General features: G+C 42.5%; 1 protein-coding gene across 6 annotated transcripts in view; it reads left to right on the top strand.

Moving 5' to 3' along the window:
- Window positions 1–19951, top strand: part of NR4A3 (nuclear receptor subfamily 4 group A member 3) — a 45842-nt gene that overhangs the window by 3055 nt on the left and 22836 nt on the right. For 3 of the 6 annotated variants that reach the window (XR_003547283.1, XM_027766929.1, XM_006165049.3), the window contains exons 2-5: window positions 1521–1694; window positions 3838–4817; window positions 9083–9212; window positions 9693–9865. Coding sequence is in view for 5 of the 6 variants with exons in the window: in XM_027766929.1 (XP_027622730.1) it covers window positions 3840–4817; window positions 9083–9212; window positions 9693–9865 (1281 nt within the window). In the remaining variant the exon portion in view is untranslated. Of the gene's footprint in view, window positions 1–6; window positions 22–1520; window positions 1695–2538; window positions 2611–3143; window positions 3325–3837; window positions 4818–9082; window positions 9213–9692; window positions 9866–19951 lie in introns of those variants that run through there. The other 3 variants (XM_027766930.1, XM_027766927.1, XM_027766928.1) reach the window with 3 other exon arrangements.

The raw sequence follows: 19951 nt of genomic DNA, 5'->3' as shown, positions 1-19951 counted from the left end.
AGGCGCGGAGTCTTTGCCTAGGTAACCGGCCGTTTGGGGGGCGGGGGTAGAGAGCGCGGCGGGGCTCTCTGCTGGGCTGTAGGAAAGGCTGCGTGGTTCTCTCCCGCGAACGCTGGGAGCTCCAGGGAACCCCTTCCTTGGGAAGAAGTAACCCTCACCCACCCGAGTTCAGAGGCCGCACCTCGGAGAAAGATTCCGCCCCAACAAGCCCGCGAGAAGGGCGGAAATGCGGGCATCCACTGGAGGAGGGCGTGAGGGTTGCTGGAGACCCCCACTGGAGACGCGGGGAGGGGGGGGCGGAAAACACATGCTACCACCGAGGGAAGGTCCGCTTGTGTCTATACTACAGCGAGTGCGAGCTGTCCTGAGCAGCTCAGCCTGCAGCCGGAGTGGCAGGGGAATCCCCCATTTTCAGCCCGTCGAGGATTTCCCAGACTGGGAGCTCGAAGCTCCTTTTTCTCTACCTATAAGCAGGCCCCGGGCCGAGGGAGACGAAATTTACACGACCCTCAGGTCCCGCGCACCTCGGAGGTTGTTTGCGTTGGATTTTGAGGGTTTGGGGGGGATTGTTGTTTGGTGGTCTTTTTGTTTGTTTGTTTTTTGGTCCAAGTTCCCACCCTTCGAGGTGTGCCCACCCCAGGCAAAGGGGGCGCTATAGACCGGAGTTCGGGGCAGCGGGATTCTTCTTCAAGGCCCACGGAGTGGCGCTTTCAGCTACAAAGTTTCGCTGGGGCATAGCGTTGAGAGGTTCGCCCCGGAGCCAAGCTCGCGCCTTCCGGAATGTGCCCCTTCCAGGCTACGGGGTGGCTGGGAGCCTCGAAGCGGCCCACCCTAGGGGACATTGCCCGCAGGATGCACCGGATCTCCCTCTGCCCGCCCACCAGCAGCGAACGCCGTCTGCCACCTCGCCGCGCTTCCAACGCCGGCCTTCTTTCCACTGTGCCCTTTTGTTTGCTTGACCCCTGGCCCCCGAAACTCGCCGCTAATAGAAGCGAAGCTCCATTAGCATTTAGAATGAAAAGTGCAGACTTTCTTAATTCCTCGGGGCATTCATGCATTCGTTCCAGACCCTGTGCATTTCCTATGCAACGTGTAAAATTTGTATTTGAGGGCAGGGGGCGGGCGGAGTTAGAAAATGGTAATTTTCCGCTCGTGTACACTCACCGACACCCGAACACTCGTTTAAGTGTCCTCCTTTCTTCGGTTTTCTGAGTTTGTAAGTTCGGGCCCAATTGTGGGGGCAGAGATATCAATTTCTGGGTGACAACAGATTGCGCAGTTTTCAGCTTCGGTTCGGATGCCACAAAACCACGGTGAGCGTAGTGGATACGGACAACCTTTCCTCTGCATTCCCAAAGCGATGTTTTGCCTCTTGCCCGGGAACTCTGGTGCCCATATTTGCCCTTAGTAATTAACCTAGCATTTCCAGAGGCTCCCCCCTAACTTCCCGATACGCCCAGCCCAGGCTGCGGTGATCCAATCTGGTCTCACTGTAACCTCCGTCCTCTCTCCCGGTGCAGAGTCCACTGCGGAAAAGCGCAGCCCGGCCAGCCCGGGCCCTGAGCCTGGACCCTCTGCGGAGCCGGGCAGCGCTGCCGCTGCTTCGCCTCGCCAGACGTCCTCGCCTCCTACACTCTCGGCTTCTGCTGGAGAGACCCCCAGCCCCACCATTCAGCGCACAAGATACCCTCCAGGTAAGTGTGAAGGCACGACCCCTTATTCCTCCTGGGCTGGGAGAAGCGGGAAGGCTGGCCAACTTGCCCAGTGCTTGGATAGTAACTGCTGGGCGTTCATTTCACAGCACAGGTGGCTTCATCAAACGAAGTTCCTCTGTAAACCACACCCTGTTGCTAGCGACTGGAGCAGCCAGATTAAATTAAGCTTTGCCTTTCTCAAAATTAGTTTTCCTAGGGAAAATGTAAAATCGACCAATGATTAGGGTCATTAACAGCTTTAATGTCTTCATTTTTGCCCTCATACTATATTCAGAATATGCCTAGAGTTACAGGATCACTTAGAGCAATACAGAGCATTTTTGTATCTATAAAGCAAAAATCATTTGGGTGCAGAAGTTGGGATGATTGAAGCTCAGAGAGAAAGAAAAGCATTTGAGCTGCAAACCAAGGATATATTTGAGCTTGAAGAAGAAAGGATTGCAGGTTAGGTTTGTACTACTTCTTCACAAATTTGTTCAAGGAATACTAGGTGCCAGGCCTATACAAGCAGCAGAGATGCAGATAAGACTTGTGTACCAGCAAGCTCATCTTCTAGCTGGAAACCTCAGAAAGACACAAAGAACAATGAGTAGAGATTGGTAGGAATGAATGATAAAAGGGACTCGGAGAAGTCCTAAAGATGCTGAAAGGAGAATAGGTAAAATATCAGGCAGTTCTTTAAAATAGCCGTCCATTTCATCCCAACAACTGAACAGCGAGATAAGTAATCCTTTAATGTCAAACTAGCAAGTGTGTTTTTAAGGCCCTACTTGGAAAAGAAAGGCTTGAACTGGCCTCTCTTCATCACTGCTTCTTCTAACAGGCCTTCATCACCTTTTTTCAAGTCAAGATTTCATCCCATACACGCATGACTCAATCAGATTTGGAAATGTGGGTAAGAGAAAGATGTCAAAGGAAGTGTCTTTTGTATTAGTCATATCTTTTACACCAGAGATTCCAAAAAGATGTGAAGCACCTGGTTTTCCTTTGGCTCAGAAAAACCAACCACCAAGAAAAGCCCATTTCACCATTTGTATTTAGCCATAAAGAAAGGTAAATAATTAGCTAAAACATCCAGTAGATTCAGTCATTCCCAGGGCCTTCTCACACACTTTAACCTCTCAAATGATAGTAAGCACCCTAGATACCAGTCACTTTGGGGCTGAACATAGTCAAAATGGAAGAGAAACCAAAGCTGTTCAAAAAATTGCTTTCTTCTTTTCCAGGGCTGCTAATTTTTCCATCGTAAGAAAAATGCCTAGACAAACGTGCCTGTTATGATAGTTGTAAACTGTTGTTATAAAACAGCAACTGATATAGTTTATTAGTCAGAACTGAGAAATATGTATATACACGCACACACATACATATCGCAGAGAGCAAGGTTGGTGGGTGTTTTGTTGCAGCTGCTGATCTTTCTCTTTGCAGATGGTGCAGACTCCCCCAGTCCATTTCCTGGGCCTACATTCCCACCTCACCACCTAGCTGGCTGAAGTCATCAACAGGGGTCCAGTTTGTGCAGGCTGCCTGCCCTGTTTGGAGGAGTGTGGAGGGAGTGGGAGAAAGCAGCCACATGTGTGTGGGCAGCCTCAGTTGGCACCAATAAAATGTTAGAATGTCACTGTCTCTGTTGGCCAGTAACTCCCACATGGGACACCTTTTTGACTCACTCATGGGTTTACAAGTCAGTGTATGTGGCTTGAGGGACCAATGCCCTTTTTCCCCTAAAATAAACCAATGGGACATTCACTTGCCTTTTTTTTTTTATTTTTTCCTGTCCTCCCCACTTGTGGCTAAGGAGACCACTTTAAAAAAAAATCTCTATATTTATGAGGGGAGACATTAAGTTTTTCAGATCTGGTATAGAACAGGATGAAGCCACACAGGTGTACAGAAGTCTCAGCTTTTGGCATCCTGTGGTTCTTTTGTGTGTTAAGAATTCAGCTTTTTTTCTCTGGGAGGAAATCAGTGAGCATGGGGCTTTAAGTCTATACTACCAGAAGGAGGAGAAGATGTCACTTCCTCTCTGTTTCCCAGATTAGAGAGCAGTGAACCCAGTGCTGCCTATTAGCTAGGAAATTACTGTTGACTTGCATCTGAGAGACCCTTCCTGTCCCTGCAGATATGCCCTGCGTGCAAGCCCAGTATAGTCCTTCGCCTCCAGGTTCCAGTTATGCAGCACAGACATACGGCTCAGAATACACCGCAGAGATCATGAACCCAGACTATGCCAAGCTGACCATGGATCTTGGCAGCACCGAGATCACAGCCACAGCCACCACGTCCCTGCCCAGCTTCAATACCTTCATGGAAGGCTACTCCAGCAGCTATGAACTCAAGCCCTCCTGCCTGTACCAAATGCAGCCATCTGGGCCGCGGCCCTTGATCAAGATGGAAGAGGGCCGTGCGCACGGCTACCACCACCATCACCACCACCACCACCACCACCAACATCATCACCACCAGCAGCCACAGCCCCAGCAGCCATCCATTCCTCAGTCCACTGGCACGGAGGAGGAGGTGCTGCCTAGTACCTCCATGTACTTCAAGCAGTCCCCGCCGTCCACCCCCACCACGCCCACCCCCCCCACTCCCGGCTTCCCCCCGCGGGGGGGGGCGCTGTGGGACGATCCGCTGCCTTCAGCGCCAGGCTGCATCGCGCCAGGCCAGCTGCTGGACCCGCCGATGAAGGCAGTGCCCCCTGGCGCGCGCTTCCCACTCTTCCACTTCAAGTTCTCGCCACCACACCCGCCTGCGCCTAGCCCGGCTGGCGGTCACCACCTGAGTTACGACCCGACGCCCACTGCCGCACTCAGCCTGCCGCTGGGAGCCGCTGCCGCCGCGGGCAGCCAGGCTGCCACACTTGAGGGCCACCCGTATGGGCTGCCGCTGGCCAAGAGGGCGGCCGCGCTGGCCTTCCCGCCGCTCGGCCTCACTGCCTCCCCTACCGCGTCCAGCCTGCTGGGCGAGAGCCCCAGCCTGCCGTCGCCACCCCACAGGAGCTCGTCCTCGGGCGAGGGCACCTGCGCTGTGTGCGGGGACAACGCTGCCTGCCAGCACTATGGCGTGCGCACCTGCGAGGGCTGCAAGGGATTCTTTAAGGTGAGAGCACGCACGCCTTCTTCTGGAGCCCCCTCTCGTTGGCAGGGAGGGCCCTAAATGGAGAGAGCATGTCAGTGGGTGTAGGAGATCCCCTCCTGGTTCGAGAAGTGTAAGCATTAGGCTGTGATGGTATAGCCTTTCCTATTACCTTTATATCAATTTTTCTCAGAGAGTTTTGAGGTTCACATAAAAGAAGCCACCCCAGATGGACTTGAGAAGTCTGTGAGCCTCCTGACCTGAGAGTGCCTGATGAGCATTTTTTCTGGAGAGTTTTCTGCAGATTCTCAGTAAGATGAGTTTCTCTAAAAATGCAGAAACTTCATTAAATTGTGCCTGTCATCACCCAGGGTGTCTGAGGGGTAAGATTCGTGTTCCAGGGCCTGGACATTTGTACATCACTTAATTCTCCCAGTAAGAGCTGGGACTCTGGAATTAGACCTGAGATTGAATGCTGGCTACTCAATATTTTAAAGTATCTTCAAGGTGGATACTAATTATCCTTGTTTTGAAGATGAGGAGGCTCAGAGAAGTTATTCAGCTGCCTAGGACACACACTCTGTGAGCTAGGGGCAGGAAGCCAACCGTGCTTGTGTGGCCCCAGAGTACACACTCCGCCCAGCCCTGCAGTAGCAGAACAGACAGCAACAATTGGCTAGATGCAGTTCAAGGCTCCCTCCAAAGAAGATAGAAGTTGGGTTCTTACAAATCCTATCTCATGGGGACCTTTACCTGTCTGTGCCACACATAGTGCTAAGGAAGGGGTAGGCATTGTTCATTCTATCATTCACCCAAAGGACTTTTACTGGGGAGGGGGCAGTCATCAGCTTCCCCCGTATTTTAACATAAGGAACCTAAAGTCTAGAGAGGTGATGCTTGTTGCAGGATGTAGGCAGTGATTTAGGTATGCAAGGGATCCTTCTAGCTGGTTTCTCCCTGGCCTGGGTTCACTGCACTTCCCAGCACTATGGACTAAAAGGCTTTGTTCTCTTCCTGCTTTACCTTTTGTGATTGACTCCCAGACTACTTCCGATATTTGGGTTCTTACTTTCTCACTCCCCACCCTGCTGGCCACTGGAATTTGCAAACCCTCCTTTCCTAGCCTCCTGTACTGGGCAGAGGAAAGGAAGAGAAGCAGGATGCTGACTGGGTAACTAGGATTTGGAGGTTAATGGGATGTATTTGGGAACATGCCGGAATTGAGTCAGAACACTCAAATAGGAGTCTCAATCTGTGGCCTACCAACTGAACAACACTGGGCATGACTCTTCTTTTTAGACCTCAGTTTCCCTATCAGTGACTAAAACTGAGGACTGGGTATTAAAAGCACTCTATAATCTTTTAAAGGCCATCCAACAATAGTTCATTATTAAGTAAAAAACTATGAAGCGTTCATTACAATGCACATGTTTGTGTGTGGGTATATATACCAACAAGCAACAAGTATTTTAGATCTGGGGATGGTAATCATGTCATTAATTAAATTCTGCAGATAAGTGAGAAAATGCTTGTAGAAAGACTTTGCAATATATTGTCTCAAAGGTATGCAGGACTATTATGTTCTAAGTACAGGCTTACCGTGTTTTAAATGCAGAACCTTAACCAATTTTTTAAAGAATTTTTTTATATGTAACTTTTTTTTTTCTTTTCTAATTTGACCAGAGAGGAAGGGGGAGAGAGAGAGAGGAAACGTGAGAGAGAAAGCCTCCAGGTCCAGGACTCGAACTGCAGTTGGCCATGTAGGAGTCCAGCACCCTTATCTTTTAAAGGCCATCCAACAATAGTTCATTATTAAGTAAAAAACTATGAAGCGTTCATTACAATGCACATGTTTGTGTGTGGGTATATATACCAACAAGCAACAAGTATTTTAGATCTGGGGATGGTAATCATGTCATTAATTAAATTCTGCAGATAAGTGAGAAAATGCTTGTAGAAAGACTTTGCAATATATTGTCTCAAAGGTATGCAGGACTATTATGTTCTAAGTACAGGCTTACCGTGTTTTAAATGCAGAACCTTAACCAATTTTTTAAAGAATTTTTTTATATGTAACTTTTTTTTTTCTTTTCTAATTTGACCAGAGAGGAAGGGGGAGAGAGAGAGAGGAAACGTGAGAGAGAAAGCCTCCAGGTCCAGGACTCGAACTGCAGTTGGCCATGTAGGAGTCCAGCACCCTTAACCACCATGCCACCTGCCGGCCCCCTTAACCATTTTTTAAAAGTCATTTAGTTTATACAGTTTTTATTTCCTGAACTACTCAAGCCTTATCAGGGCTATTTTCCAGTAACTGCATTCCTTCAGCAGATTTGATTTTTTCAAAATTTCAGTGGAAATGCTAAAGGACAGTGAAACAGGCAGCAGAAGAGGGGCAAAAAGGAAACAAGTGAAAGAATTCAAAATAATCCACAAATATAATTATCCTTAAATAACTGAGAGTTGACCAAAATACATTCTGAATCTAGAAATGTCAATTAAGTGTTCCCCAACCGCTTCTCTTTTCGGCAGCAATCCCTTGAAAACAAATCTATACTTGAAAGGGTGGGGGCAGGGTAGGAGAGAACCACCCCACAGATCTGTTAATTAAGGAAACAGGAGCGGGTTTTACCCAGTGGCTTTCTACTATTAAATTGAATTCTTTAAAAATGTGACATGAAGTGCAGTTAATGATAGGAATTCAGTGATTGAACCATAACGATCTTGCCCTGTCCTTAAACTGTGCAGGCACACAGAAAATGTGGGGAAGGCTTTGGGTTATTGGGAAAATGTATACCTGAAGCAAAATGCCACCAGCACTCAAACTGGCCTATAGCCTTGAGGAGGATGGCAAAAACTAGAGTGTTAGAAATTACTGCATGTTCAATGAAAAGGAGCTTCATTCAAGAAACTGAGTTTCCTCATAGGCTTGAAGAGAATTTAAATGCTGGGAACTCCGAAGTATGTTCACATTTGAAAATTTTGCATTTTAAATTAAAATTATTATTAAAGCAAGGAAATCGTTGACACACAAAAAAATTGGCTTTGTCATATTTTTGAAGTTGTACAGAAGCAGGTTAGAACCTTTCTCCTAAAATGAAATTAAAAGGTGATAGGGTGAAAACTGAAACATGGGAGTTAAGGATGACTGAAAGTAAAGAGACGATTGCAAGTCAACCTAGACTTTTGGACACAAAATAGACCGCAAAGCTCAAGTTGCCTGGATTTCTTCTTTTCGTTTGATGCAGTCCAGACTTCCCAAATTAATTCCAAATTTCTGCTCTATTTGGAGTTGTATAGATCCAGGTGATTTCTGAATGATTTCACTCTGAATGATAAAATGCAACCATTTGCACAATTTTTTTTTAAAAAGTATTTTGAAATTTGGAGGACACAATATGTTTAAATTTTTCTCCATGTGTCATTTGAAAATTATACGTGATTCTGAAAAATACAACATGATTTTTATATCCAAGCCCAAGTTTATGATGTATCTTTTACAATATGGCTATTTTGGTGTTCATGTCACTAGTCATGTATGAAATGATGTAGTGATAGGAATTGTTACTGACATATTATCTATCATCTCTCTTTTTTCTCTCATTCTTTTTTGCCCTCTGGGCTGACTGGCTTGCTCTCTTCGATGTGATAGTACTGTTTAGTATCTAATTTTAAGATTTTGCTTTCAAAAATCAGAAGTGGCCAGTTTATCATACATATTCTATAAAGATAAAATAAACTACACAAGCTGACTGGAGAATTTTTTTTGTATTAAATCCCTTCCTATGAGTCTTAACTGACAAATCCTAATTTTGCATTTTTTACGATTTCATCTCTATTGGATAACAAAGCCAGTTACTGTGATATTTGACTTATAATAGTGATAGCAAACAAAGTACATTCCAGATAATTTTGATTTTATTTTAATAAGGTCAGCAATAATCAGGGGAGTGGAACAAGTAGAAAATTGTTCCCAAAGGGATATTAAAAGTGGAGATAATCTAATCCTCCAAGGTATGATATGTTGACCTGGTAATTTCAGATATGATTTTATCATTCAGAGTTGGGTGTCTCCTGAGACTTGCTTCAGAACAATCCGAGATGATTTTCATTGTCAGCAGCTAACACTAATAAAATTGTTTTTCCTGCAGGCTAGCGTGTTAGGAAATTAAATTTATCTAATTATACGAATTGCACTGTCGCTTTTCACATTGTAATTAAAATACATCTTGTCAGGTCCTACCTCTTTCCAGAAACTATTAGTTGACTATCTCTGTATTGTATTTTCTCAGAGAACGGTGCAGAAAAATGCAAAATATGTATGCCTGGCAAATAAAAACTGCCCAGTAGACAAGAGACGTCGAAACCGATGTCAGTACTGTCGATTTCAGAAGTGTCTCAGTGTTGGAATGGTTAAAGAAGGTATGGATATAACTCTTTTTATACGGTTTGCTTATACATATATTCACATATCACTGAAAAAAATGTTAACATTTATGTTGGAATAGTGAATTTTCCTGGTTCCTCTTTAGTTCCAGCATTTTATTTTTATGGTGTATATTTACATTTTAATAAAAACTGAGGATTACTTATTCTAATTTTTCAAAATCAGTAGAGATCTTGTGTACATATATCTTTGTTCTATTTAAAAAGGAGACTTTCAGGGCTAATTCATTACCAAATGTAAGTATAGGGTAGTTTTAATGATGTTTAATTCAATGCTCATTAAATCATTGTGTGAATATTATTCCAAACCAACTGCCATTTTAAAATGGTTGGTCTCATTAATGACTGTTCAACTATAATGTGTTTATGTGTTTTGATGTCTTTTTGTAATTTATGGCTATTCAAAACATAATCTTTGAAGATTTTTTTTCCTCTCTCTCCTTCTCTCGGCCTCAGTTGTCCGTACAGATAGTCTGAAAGGGAGGAGAGGTCGGCTGCCTTCCAAACCAAAGAGCCCATTACAGCAGGAACCTTCTCAGCCCTCTCCACCTTCTCCTCCGATCTGTATGATGAATGCCCTTGTCCGAGCTTTAACAGACTCAACACCCAGAGATCTTGATTATTCCAGAGTAAGTTTTATGATGTTCTGCTTTCAAATGAATAATCAGGGCTTCTATTCATGATGCCTATAATACGAGCTAACTGAATGACTGTGCCTGGCACTGTGCTGAACAATTTTCATACCTTTTCTATATTTCTCATTTCATTTAGCAGTTCAATGCACCCATTGCACCAAATCATTTTTGCCTTATTGGATCTCTAAATGCCTTAACAAATGACCCTGACAGTGCTGCACCTGTCATAGCCATTGTTCCTAGTGGTTGTGCCAATGAAACTCTGCACAGGTGAATGATAATTTGTAGACTTCTTTTTGTAATCTAGACAAAGTGATTATTAGCTTTTTTCCATATTGTGATCAAACCATCTGGGTGAGCTTCAAGTTATCCTTAAGCAGTCTACCCAACTTCATTGGCATTGATTGACCTGCTGCTTATTCAGAGGGATTAGACCATTGATGGAAAAGAGTGAGCTCTGACCTTGATACGGGGAGGTGTCAGGACTGGGATGGAATGCTGCCTTTGCAGCTTCCTGCCTGTGACACCTGGCTCTTGCTCTTCCTTTCTTACCCCAACAGTAGAGATGATTACAATGTTTATCCCCAGAGGGGTCTTTTGAACATCAATCACATGAAAATCATGGTTGTAAAAACATTTTGAAAACCATAAATGATCACCAGTGTTGTTATTTACATCAACCAGAACATACCAATATTTTAATTTTGTATAAGATATAATAAAATTTTCATCAGCCTGAATGCTGCAAATTCTCCCCAAATCTAGATAATACAAATAAAAGCCATGAGAGAGTTTATACACGTTTTGGAGAAGTGTATAAATAGTTCTATAAGGTAGTTCTTTAAAGGAGGTAGAAATGCAAACTTCTAGTAAAACAAGGTCTTACCAAAGAGAGAGGAAAAGGAGAGAGATCACAATTAACTGAACAATTTCTACATAGTGAACATTATGGTACATTGTCTCATTTAGTCCTGCAAGCAACATCAGCTGTAGAGATTTCTATCTCCGCTTGAAGACAAGAAAACCCAAAATATTGCTTGTACACAGATAAAGAGATACCAGGCCACGGGTCCCCAGTTGGTTGATCTGACTTGGCAGCAACTATCAGATTGCCCTTCCCAGGTCTAATCAGCTTTCAAGCTTCTGGTTGAATGGCTGGCAAAGACTGTGTGTATGTCTCTGCTACATGCCCTCCTTTTAGGCTGCAGTGTTGACAGAAATGATGGGTGTACCTGCTGTGATCCCCGTTCTCTTATCCTCATCCTCATTATAGGCTGTGCAGCCTCCGCTCTGCACCTGATCACAAGACTTCATATGAGACACATGGTAGATCCTTAGCACCAAAGGTTGAGGACTCTTATCCTGATTACAAGTAGCATCTCTTGACTAAAGTAGTCAAGTCTCAAATAATAGGGTAACAGAATAATGCAGTAGTTGAGGGCTCAGTCTTTGGAATCATGCTGGCCTAAATGAAAATTCCAACACCATCAATTAATTATTAGTTGGGTGACCTTGAACAACAGACTAAACTTTTTAATGCCTCAACTTCCTCATCTGTGTTATGGGGTAATAGTATCTACTTCCTGGAATTGTATTGTGAAGATTAAATACGATGCTATTTCCCAAAGCTTCTGCACAGAGCGAGCTCTGTCTGTTATCTCCTTGCTCAAGCTTTCTTATAGTACATTTGTTGAATTTACTATATGAACATTACACATGTCAGGTACCATGCAGCAATAACAGAAAGCTAAGTGTTATGATCTCTTTTTCACCCATGAGGAAAGTAAAACACAGAGGCTAAAGGGCTGACTTGCCCAAGATCCATAGCTAATACTGCATCAGATATAGTACTGGACTAAAATCTGTGTTTTTAAATATCAAGCTTCACTGTGTCTCTAGTTCAGTGTAAGGAGGTGTTAAAGAAAGTATTCAGGAAAGAGGAGTTCTCTGCCCTGAAGTACCCCTTCCCTATCCTTATGCAATTTGTCGGAATTAATGAAGCTTCTAGGCACAGTCTAGGCTAGGGTTGCAGCATACCGGCATTGTTCCAGGGCATTCAAAATCACCAAAGATGGTCAGTTCAGAGAATTTAGGCCCCCAAAGTGATTTTTTTGAGTTCCAAAATATCCAATTATCAGTCTACATGGCCTAATTAGTCATTTAGTGGCAACTCCCCACCCCCACCTCCTGCACTTTGAGTTGTCCCAGCTGGGAACTGTCTCCACACTGAAAAATCAATCCTGTGTATTTGCTTACCTCTACACCATTCAGTCTGTTAGTCTAGAGTCATCATCCTCATCAACAAACATTTATCCAATTTAATTGTTAGCTTTGTCCAAAATAGCAGATTGACCATTGCCAGAGTCTGGGTCACATTTATACTACTTTTGGGGCCTGACTCAATTTTGCAAAGCATATTTATTTTAATTGCATTGTTTTGGAATCAGGTCGAACCTCATAGCTTGGATTCTCCAGTTTTTAGATAGCTTTACAAAATTATCAAGAATTGGACCAAAATCAACGAAAAGACTTCTTAAAAAAATACAAGTGAGGTTTTATCAAAAACTTGGATGAAGGCGTAGGAGCATACTGATCACATTTGCAGATGACAGAAAGCTGGGAGGGATCGCTAATATGATGGATGTCGGTATCAACATTCAGAATGATCTCGACAGGTTGGAACAGGAAAGGCTGAAACCATCACAAAGAAAGTTAACAAAAACAAATGTGAAGCTCAGCATTTAGAATTTTTACAAACGGGAGAGCCTTGGCTTATCAGTGGTTCATACTAGGAAGATCATGGGCATTCAGTCCATACACATTCAATATGCATAAACAAAGGATGTGTTTGGTGGGATGGAAGAACGCTAATCACTGTAGTGTAGAAATATGGAACCGGAACCAAGTTGGGTGATGGTCCCATGGACTCTGTCCTGTCAAGTCATACTTCAAAGATTGAGTCTAATTATCATGTAAGGTAGGGTTTAACAGGGATGTGGATACACAGTTTTTGAAAACTTGTAAGGGATGGTTGGATGAAATGGAAATATGCAAACAGAAAGGGAGAAGATTTGTGGGGATTAGGTCACTCTTTTGCCCTGGGGCAAAAAGGACTATTGCTTTCAAGGGCAGATCTTAGAGAGAAAGGGATAGTCCTCTTCCCATTGGCTCTGAAGCCACATCACAGGCTGTGAAAGTGTGAGTTCATCAACAGGAGAAGTAATTAAGGAGAACACATGAGAGGATTCTTCATAAAGGGAAAGGTCATTCTGGATAACAGTAGTTCCTATATAACTCTTAAGATTTGGGGGACCAGCAGGTGGCGTGGTGGTTAAGGTGCTGAACACTCCCACATGGCTGACCAGAGTTCAAGTCCTGAATCTGGTGGCTTACTTTCTCACTTCCTCTCTCTCTCACTCTCACCCTCTGTCTCTCTCTGGTTGAACTAAAAATTGAATAAATAAATATTATTAAAAAAGATTTTATGATTCTGAGGTTTACCTTATAGCATGTAAATGCAAGTTTTTATATGTATAGTCATTTGAAGATATATGTGGTTAGGTATCTCGTTATTTAATAAGACTGAATTTGTTTTGTTCGCTAACAAAACATTAGCACATAAAATGAAGGGAGAAAAATGAATTTATTAAATGTCTACTTAAAAGCCACCCATCATTATATATATTCCTATATATTTTCATTTAAGCTCTAGCTTTGTGTGGCATAATTTATGGTTTCAGTCATTTTTAAAGAATGTCATTAACCATTTACAAAGGTTTATATTTACAAATTTATAGAACTGTAGGTGACCCTAAAATTATCTACTCTAACCCCCATATTTTTCTTTTTAAGAATGATCTATTGGGACCAGCAGTTAGTATAATGGCTATGTCACTGAACTCCCATGTAGTCGACCATAGTTCGAGCCCCGAACCCGGTGGCTTAAACTCACACTGGATGCATGTGCATATGTGCCCAAGATCCCAAGAGGAGAATGGAGGAGAAGGGATTGCAGTGTGGCCCACCCCCCCGGGGGGTGACTTCTCGCTTTCTGTCTCTCTGTCTCTCTCTGTCTTTCTGGTGAGCACACGTGCCCTATAGCAAAAACCTCTCAAAAAAAAAAAAAAAAGATCTATTTTAATTTTATTTTTTCATTCATTTTATTTTAGCGAGAGAGAGAAAGTGAGAAAGTCACCAGGTCCAGAATTAGAACTGTGGTTTGCCATGTGGGAATGTCCAGTGCCTTAACAACCACACCCCCTGCTGGTCCTCACCAATCCCCATATTTCTAGAGGAGTAAATTAAGGCCCACAAGGTTAAGTGGCTTGCCTAAAGTCAGTGGCAGAGCTAGGACTAGACCCAAATCTCATCATTCAATGTGATATGTTTCTGTTTCATCATATTGCCACTATTTTTTAAACAATTATTATATTTATTTCTTTATTTAACTTTATTTATTTATTTATTTAAATTCTGACCAGAAAGAGAGAGAAAGTGAGAAAGCAAAACTCCAGCTTCAAGACTTAAACCATGGTCGGCCATGTGTGAGTCCAGTGCCCTTAACCACCATGTCACAGGCCACCCCCATCATATAGCCACTTCTATTTAATGGCAATTTACTAGATTTTTTCACATAGAAATGCTTTATTATGTTTCTAAAAATCACAGTAGTAGTAGTAGTACATACCCATTTTTTTTTTAAGGCAAACCATTTAGAAGTGAATGAAATGAAAAACAAGTCTCCTTATCATGTGTACACATTTAATCCCACTCCTCAGCAGCAACAAATGTTAACATCAGTTTGTATCCATAATTTATTAAATTTTAAGTAAGAACTTGCCCTGTCAAGTTTCAGTTGGAGAGTTGCTTTGACCAATAAAATGTATTAAAGGTGCTAGCTTCCCACAGTGAATCAGGTCAATAGAGAATGGAGAAAACGTCTGCCAGCCCAGTATGTTTAATCTCCATTTATTAGTGTACGTGCATTTAAGGTAGTGAGTGAGTGGTTTTCTCCCTGCTTATGAAGAGGGAAGCGGAGAGGTTCTGTTCCAAGTCACAGAGGGAATGAATGCTTTAGAGGCCAGAAAGAGCTCCTGAGCTCTCTGAAACGTTCCTGGCTCTGGGACCTTCACTTCTCTGGGCCAAACTTCTCTCCCTCCAAAGTGAGCTCAGATCATTGTACATCAGTGCAGTCAAAACATGTCACATTTGATTTGTTTCTCCTCAAAATACTGCTATTCTCTGCCCCACAGTTGCTTTTAATTTAGCAATACAAGTATATATAGATACTGGGCTTGGCTTCAGAGCCTGCATAATTACCAATGAGTAAATGTACTTAATGTCCTCATTAGTTGGTCATTTCAAGTATTTTTCAGCATACTGGGTGTTTTCTGGTAATTGGTACCACTTAGTATACTTGTATTTGCAGACTGTTACTAAGACTGCAAATACAAGCAATACTGCTCAGATGAAACCAGACACCAGCAAATGGCATTTAAATGTGTTAACGAGATAGCCTAAGAAATAACATGACTAACGCACATTAGACCTACAAAATAAGCAGCTTAAAGACTGCACAGTGGCTTCGTGAAACTTCTCAGAAGACCCTTTCACGGTGCTACCAATTCACTAGATGATTTTAAGCCACTTCCTGCCTCCCTCTGTGGGCCTGTTTCCTCATCTGACTGGTGAAGATCGACTAAGTACGCACCCATAATACTTTCCAGTCTTCTCATTCCCCGATTCCTATTATATCTGCAATTGTTCCCCTATGGGAACAAGTAAGCATTTTCCAAAGTGTGCCCAGACCAGGAAGGGGGTGCAGTATTAGCTTAAAAATGCATTCTGGAAAAACAAACAAACATGCATTCTGGACAGCTCCTGTGACATAGCAATAACAGGCCCCATGGGAAGGTCTAGAGTTCTAGTCCCCAGGTCCCCCTATGTATGCCAAAGGGATGGCTGGTTGAGGCTGGGGTTAGGATTGCAGTATGAAGGCCCTGTTGAGGGTGCCTCCTCTCTCTCTCTCTCTCTCTCTCTCTCTCTTTCTCTCTCTCTCTCTCCCCCCATCTCTTATGAAATAAACACACTTCGAAAAATGCAGATGCCCAGGACCCACCCATACCTACTGAATAAGAATTAGGGGAGGGGAAGGCAGACAGGAACCTGTATTTTGATATGTGCCCCAGATGTTTCTTTGGCACACTAAAGTTTGAGAACTACCAACATACCAATAGTTTGGAAATAGCAATTCTATTTTACCATGAATTTTCTAGGTTTATAAACACACTTCGAAAAATGCAGATGCCCAGGACCCACCCATACCTACTGAATAAGAATTAGGGGAGGGGAAGGCAGACAGGAACCTGTATTTTGATATGTGCCCCAGATGTTTCTTTGGCACACTAAAGTTTGAGAACTACCAACATACCAATAGTTTGGAAATAGCAATTCTATTTTACCATGAATTTTCTAGGTTTTTTTTTTTTGGGGGGGGGGGTTTGAGAAAATATGAACAATAGAGATATAACTTTTCCAGAAAGTAGTTAATTCATTTAACAAATATTGATTGAATGGCTGCTGGGTGTCAGGCACTGTTTAGGTCAGTAAACACACTGTTGAACAAGATGCCTGGTGCTCACATCCAGGGAAGCAGTGGGGAAGGAATGTAGCATAGAGTGTACTGATATCATTGGTACAAGGAGAGGATTATTTTGGTTTTTAGCAGGAAGTAGGGAGGGAATAGGCAGAGCAGTAAAGAAGAAATTTGGGGGAAAACTATATTCATTGCCAATTTTTTATTGCCAATTTTTAAAATGTCACTTTTTAAAGTGTTAAAACCTAAGCCTATGTATACATAGTTTAACTCAAGAATGATCACATCTGAAAATTTTAGAGATATAAAGACCCAAAGAAAAGTGACATTTTTAAGTGGAGAAAAACATGTCCTTAGGATAGTTTACATATTTAGCCAGGGCTGAAAGTGAGATAGAATAAATATTAGATTCGATTCTGCTATTAAAGCATCACATTGATGACTTTTGGCAGCTAGTGTTCACCAAGGGTCTCACTTAATTCCTTTTCAAATATCTTATTTTAGGCCTATGCTGTTGCTGAAGTTTGACTTGTATAGCTGTATAAGATGTGATCATTTTAGTTTAAACAATATCCATTGTTGTTGTCGCAGCTCTGGATTCTCATTCTAGGTGCTTTAGAGAAATTTTCACTGGGCATCAGCTGTCAGTAAATATAATACTGTGTCTTTGACTAGCAGTAAAGCCAGGATTCTGGTAGATCAATTATCCTTATAGACAAAAATAAAAATGAACATAAATAGGGAAAGTTCACTTTATTTTTTAAGAATTTTTTTATTATTATTATTTTTTAATTTGACCAGAGAGAGACAGAGAGAGAGAAAGGGAAGTGAGAAAGCCAGCCACTAAGACCAGGACTCGAACCGCAGTCAACCATATGGGAGTCCTTAACTACCACAATACCTGTCGGATCCTGAAAGTTCATTTCAATAATCTTTCTGTATTTGGCTTATATTTGATTGGCATGCCAATAAGCAAATATTTCCATATTTTCTTTGGCAAACCCCAGACCTACCTAGCCCAGATAAGAGACATTTTAGGGAATTACAGAAGCAGAACTTTGGATCTGGTTATTTAATTCCAGGTCCAGTATTCCTTAGGTGAGGTTTTTTTCAAACTACTAGCCCAGGCAGAGGAAGAATCTAAAATGTTTTGTGTCTTTAAACCTTATGTTCAGTGGAGGAAACACTCGGGTTTTATTTTTTGCCAAGCATTGGATGTTGACCCTCCAGTCACCCCCCAGTTACTGGTGGCTCAGGCTGAATCCAGTGTAGCTCCAGAATCTGGGATGTAGACCAGAATCACTGCAGGTGAAGCCCAGAGGGCCTGGCTGGAGTCTGGCAGGCTGGCCCTGCTGGCTTCCCTCCTTGCTGGGCTCCCTCAGAGAAAAGTACACACACTGGATAGGCAGAGACTGCATTTTCCTGTGTGCAGGAGGCATGAAATGTGAGCCCAGCAGGGGCAGAGGCCTGCAGAGGACCCTGGGTGAAAGCTATACGCTCTAGTGGATTCAGAACAAATCAGAAAGAGAGATTGTTGAGTTGTAAGCCATGGTTTCAGGGAAGTTGAAGTCAGTGCAGGACAGAGTTATTAGATCCCACTCCCTGGGGAAAATTTACATCCGTTAGTCTTTTTTCTCTCCATTTAACCCACTATTTTTAAAACAAAATAATGCTGAATCAGTGTAAGATTCTAGGCAAGAACATCATGCCTGGTATGTTTAGCAACGTTTAAAATCACTGAATGCAGGGCTGGCAGGTGGTCTAGTGGTTAAGGCTCTGGACTCTCACATGGCTGACCGTGGTTTGAGTCCCAGACTGGAAGGCTTGGTTTCTCACTTTCTCTCTCTTTCTTTCTCTCTGTCTCTCACTGGTGAGCACACATGCCTTATAGCAAATTAAATAATAATAATAAAATTAAATACTTTGAAAAGAATTATTTTACTTAACTTTATTTATGTATTTGTGTATTTTAATTTGACTAGAATGAGAGAGAGAGAGAGGGAAAGTGAGAAAGCAAACTGCTAGATCCAGGACATGAACCGTGGTTGGCTACAGGGGAGGCCAACACCCTTAACCATGCCACCTGCCAACCTCTAATTAAATAACTTTTTTTAAAAAAATCATTGAATGCAACAGCCAGAAAGAATCTTATAGGGATCAGCTCAACTAGTTGATTCCTACTTCAGAGGCAGAGATGAACCCAGAGAAGTTAAGTGACTTGTCTAGAGTTCCACAGCAAATCAATGCCAGAACCTGGATGAGAGAGCCATGACCTGGTATCTGGTTCAACATACTTTCCCCTGCTCTTTAATACCACTCACTTGGGAGTTTCACATACAGTGCTCTAGGATTTTAAAAGGGAGTTCTTCCCTAAATTGTATTCTGTCCTTAGAGAATATATAGAATTATATTCATCGAGGAGGAGAAATTTTTAAAAAAATAAAGTTAATTTCTTTATTCTATTCTCCTCCAGTTAATAGGGTTTGTGCTGAAAGGAAGGAATGGGTAGTGTCTATGACACAAGACATGCCACCTCCTCGAATATCCATGGGAAGAACTGCTTCCTTCTCCTGGACTTGGCTCCCATGGTCCACTATATCACAGAATATTCAGGGCTTAACAGAATGCCAGGGCTGTGAGGGACTATTGGAAACAGAGGATTCAGGGCTCTGAATTGAACACACTACTATAGGATCTTAGAAATTGAAGAATGAAAATTAGAAACCTTCCACTTCAACCTGTTTTATAAACATGGACACTAGGAACAGTAGTAGTTACACATTTCATAACTGATCAGTATCATCTCTCGTCATTTGTTAACCAAGGACAGGCCCTTCACATATGTAATCACATTTAATCATCACAACAAAAACTTGAGGGAGGCATTACTACCCCATTTTACAGAGGAGAAAACTGAGGCTCAGAAAAGTGAAGTAATGCTACATTGTTTCACAAATCAGGGGCCAGGACAGAACTGACATTCCTTGTTGCTTCTTGTGAAAACACATACCAGACAAGAGACCAGCTAAGACATGTGCACATACCTAGGTAGCTATAGAATAAGCATCAAGCTACTTATTGGTTATTTCTCTTCCAACCAGGTTAGGACGTTGTGGCAAACTTAAGTATCCTCTGATTATTCTTTCATTGAAAAAAAAAAAATCAAGAACTATTCACTGAGGATCAGCAATGCACTAGTCACAGTGCTATTGATGGAAACATGGGAACAAGGAATACATACCTGAAGAGCTCAATTAGAATAAAGCAAAATGCTTTACTTAAAGCGAATATTTCGAAAAATGATTCCATGGGCTCCCAACTAGTCATATCAGACATATTAACATCCAGGAGGTATGGGACTTCAAATCCTAGGCCAGTGTAAGTCCCAGCTATAGCAGTTACTTATGTAACTTCAGGAAGTCTGTTAGCTTTGCTGAGCCTCAGTTTTCTCAATGGTAAAATAACGGTTAAAATCCCTGCCCTAT

This window comes from Tupaia chinensis, unplaced genomic scaffold, assembly GCF_000334495.1.
Source record: "Tupaia chinensis unplaced genomic scaffold, TupChi_1.0 Scaffold143795_1, whole genome shotgun sequence".
Classification (NCBI taxonomy): domain Eukaryota; kingdom Metazoa; phylum Chordata; class Mammalia; order Scandentia; family Tupaiidae; genus Tupaia; species Tupaia belangeri.
The sequence above is the reverse complement of the archived record's forward strand: the minus strand, read 5'-3'. Positions and strand labels throughout refer to the sequence as shown.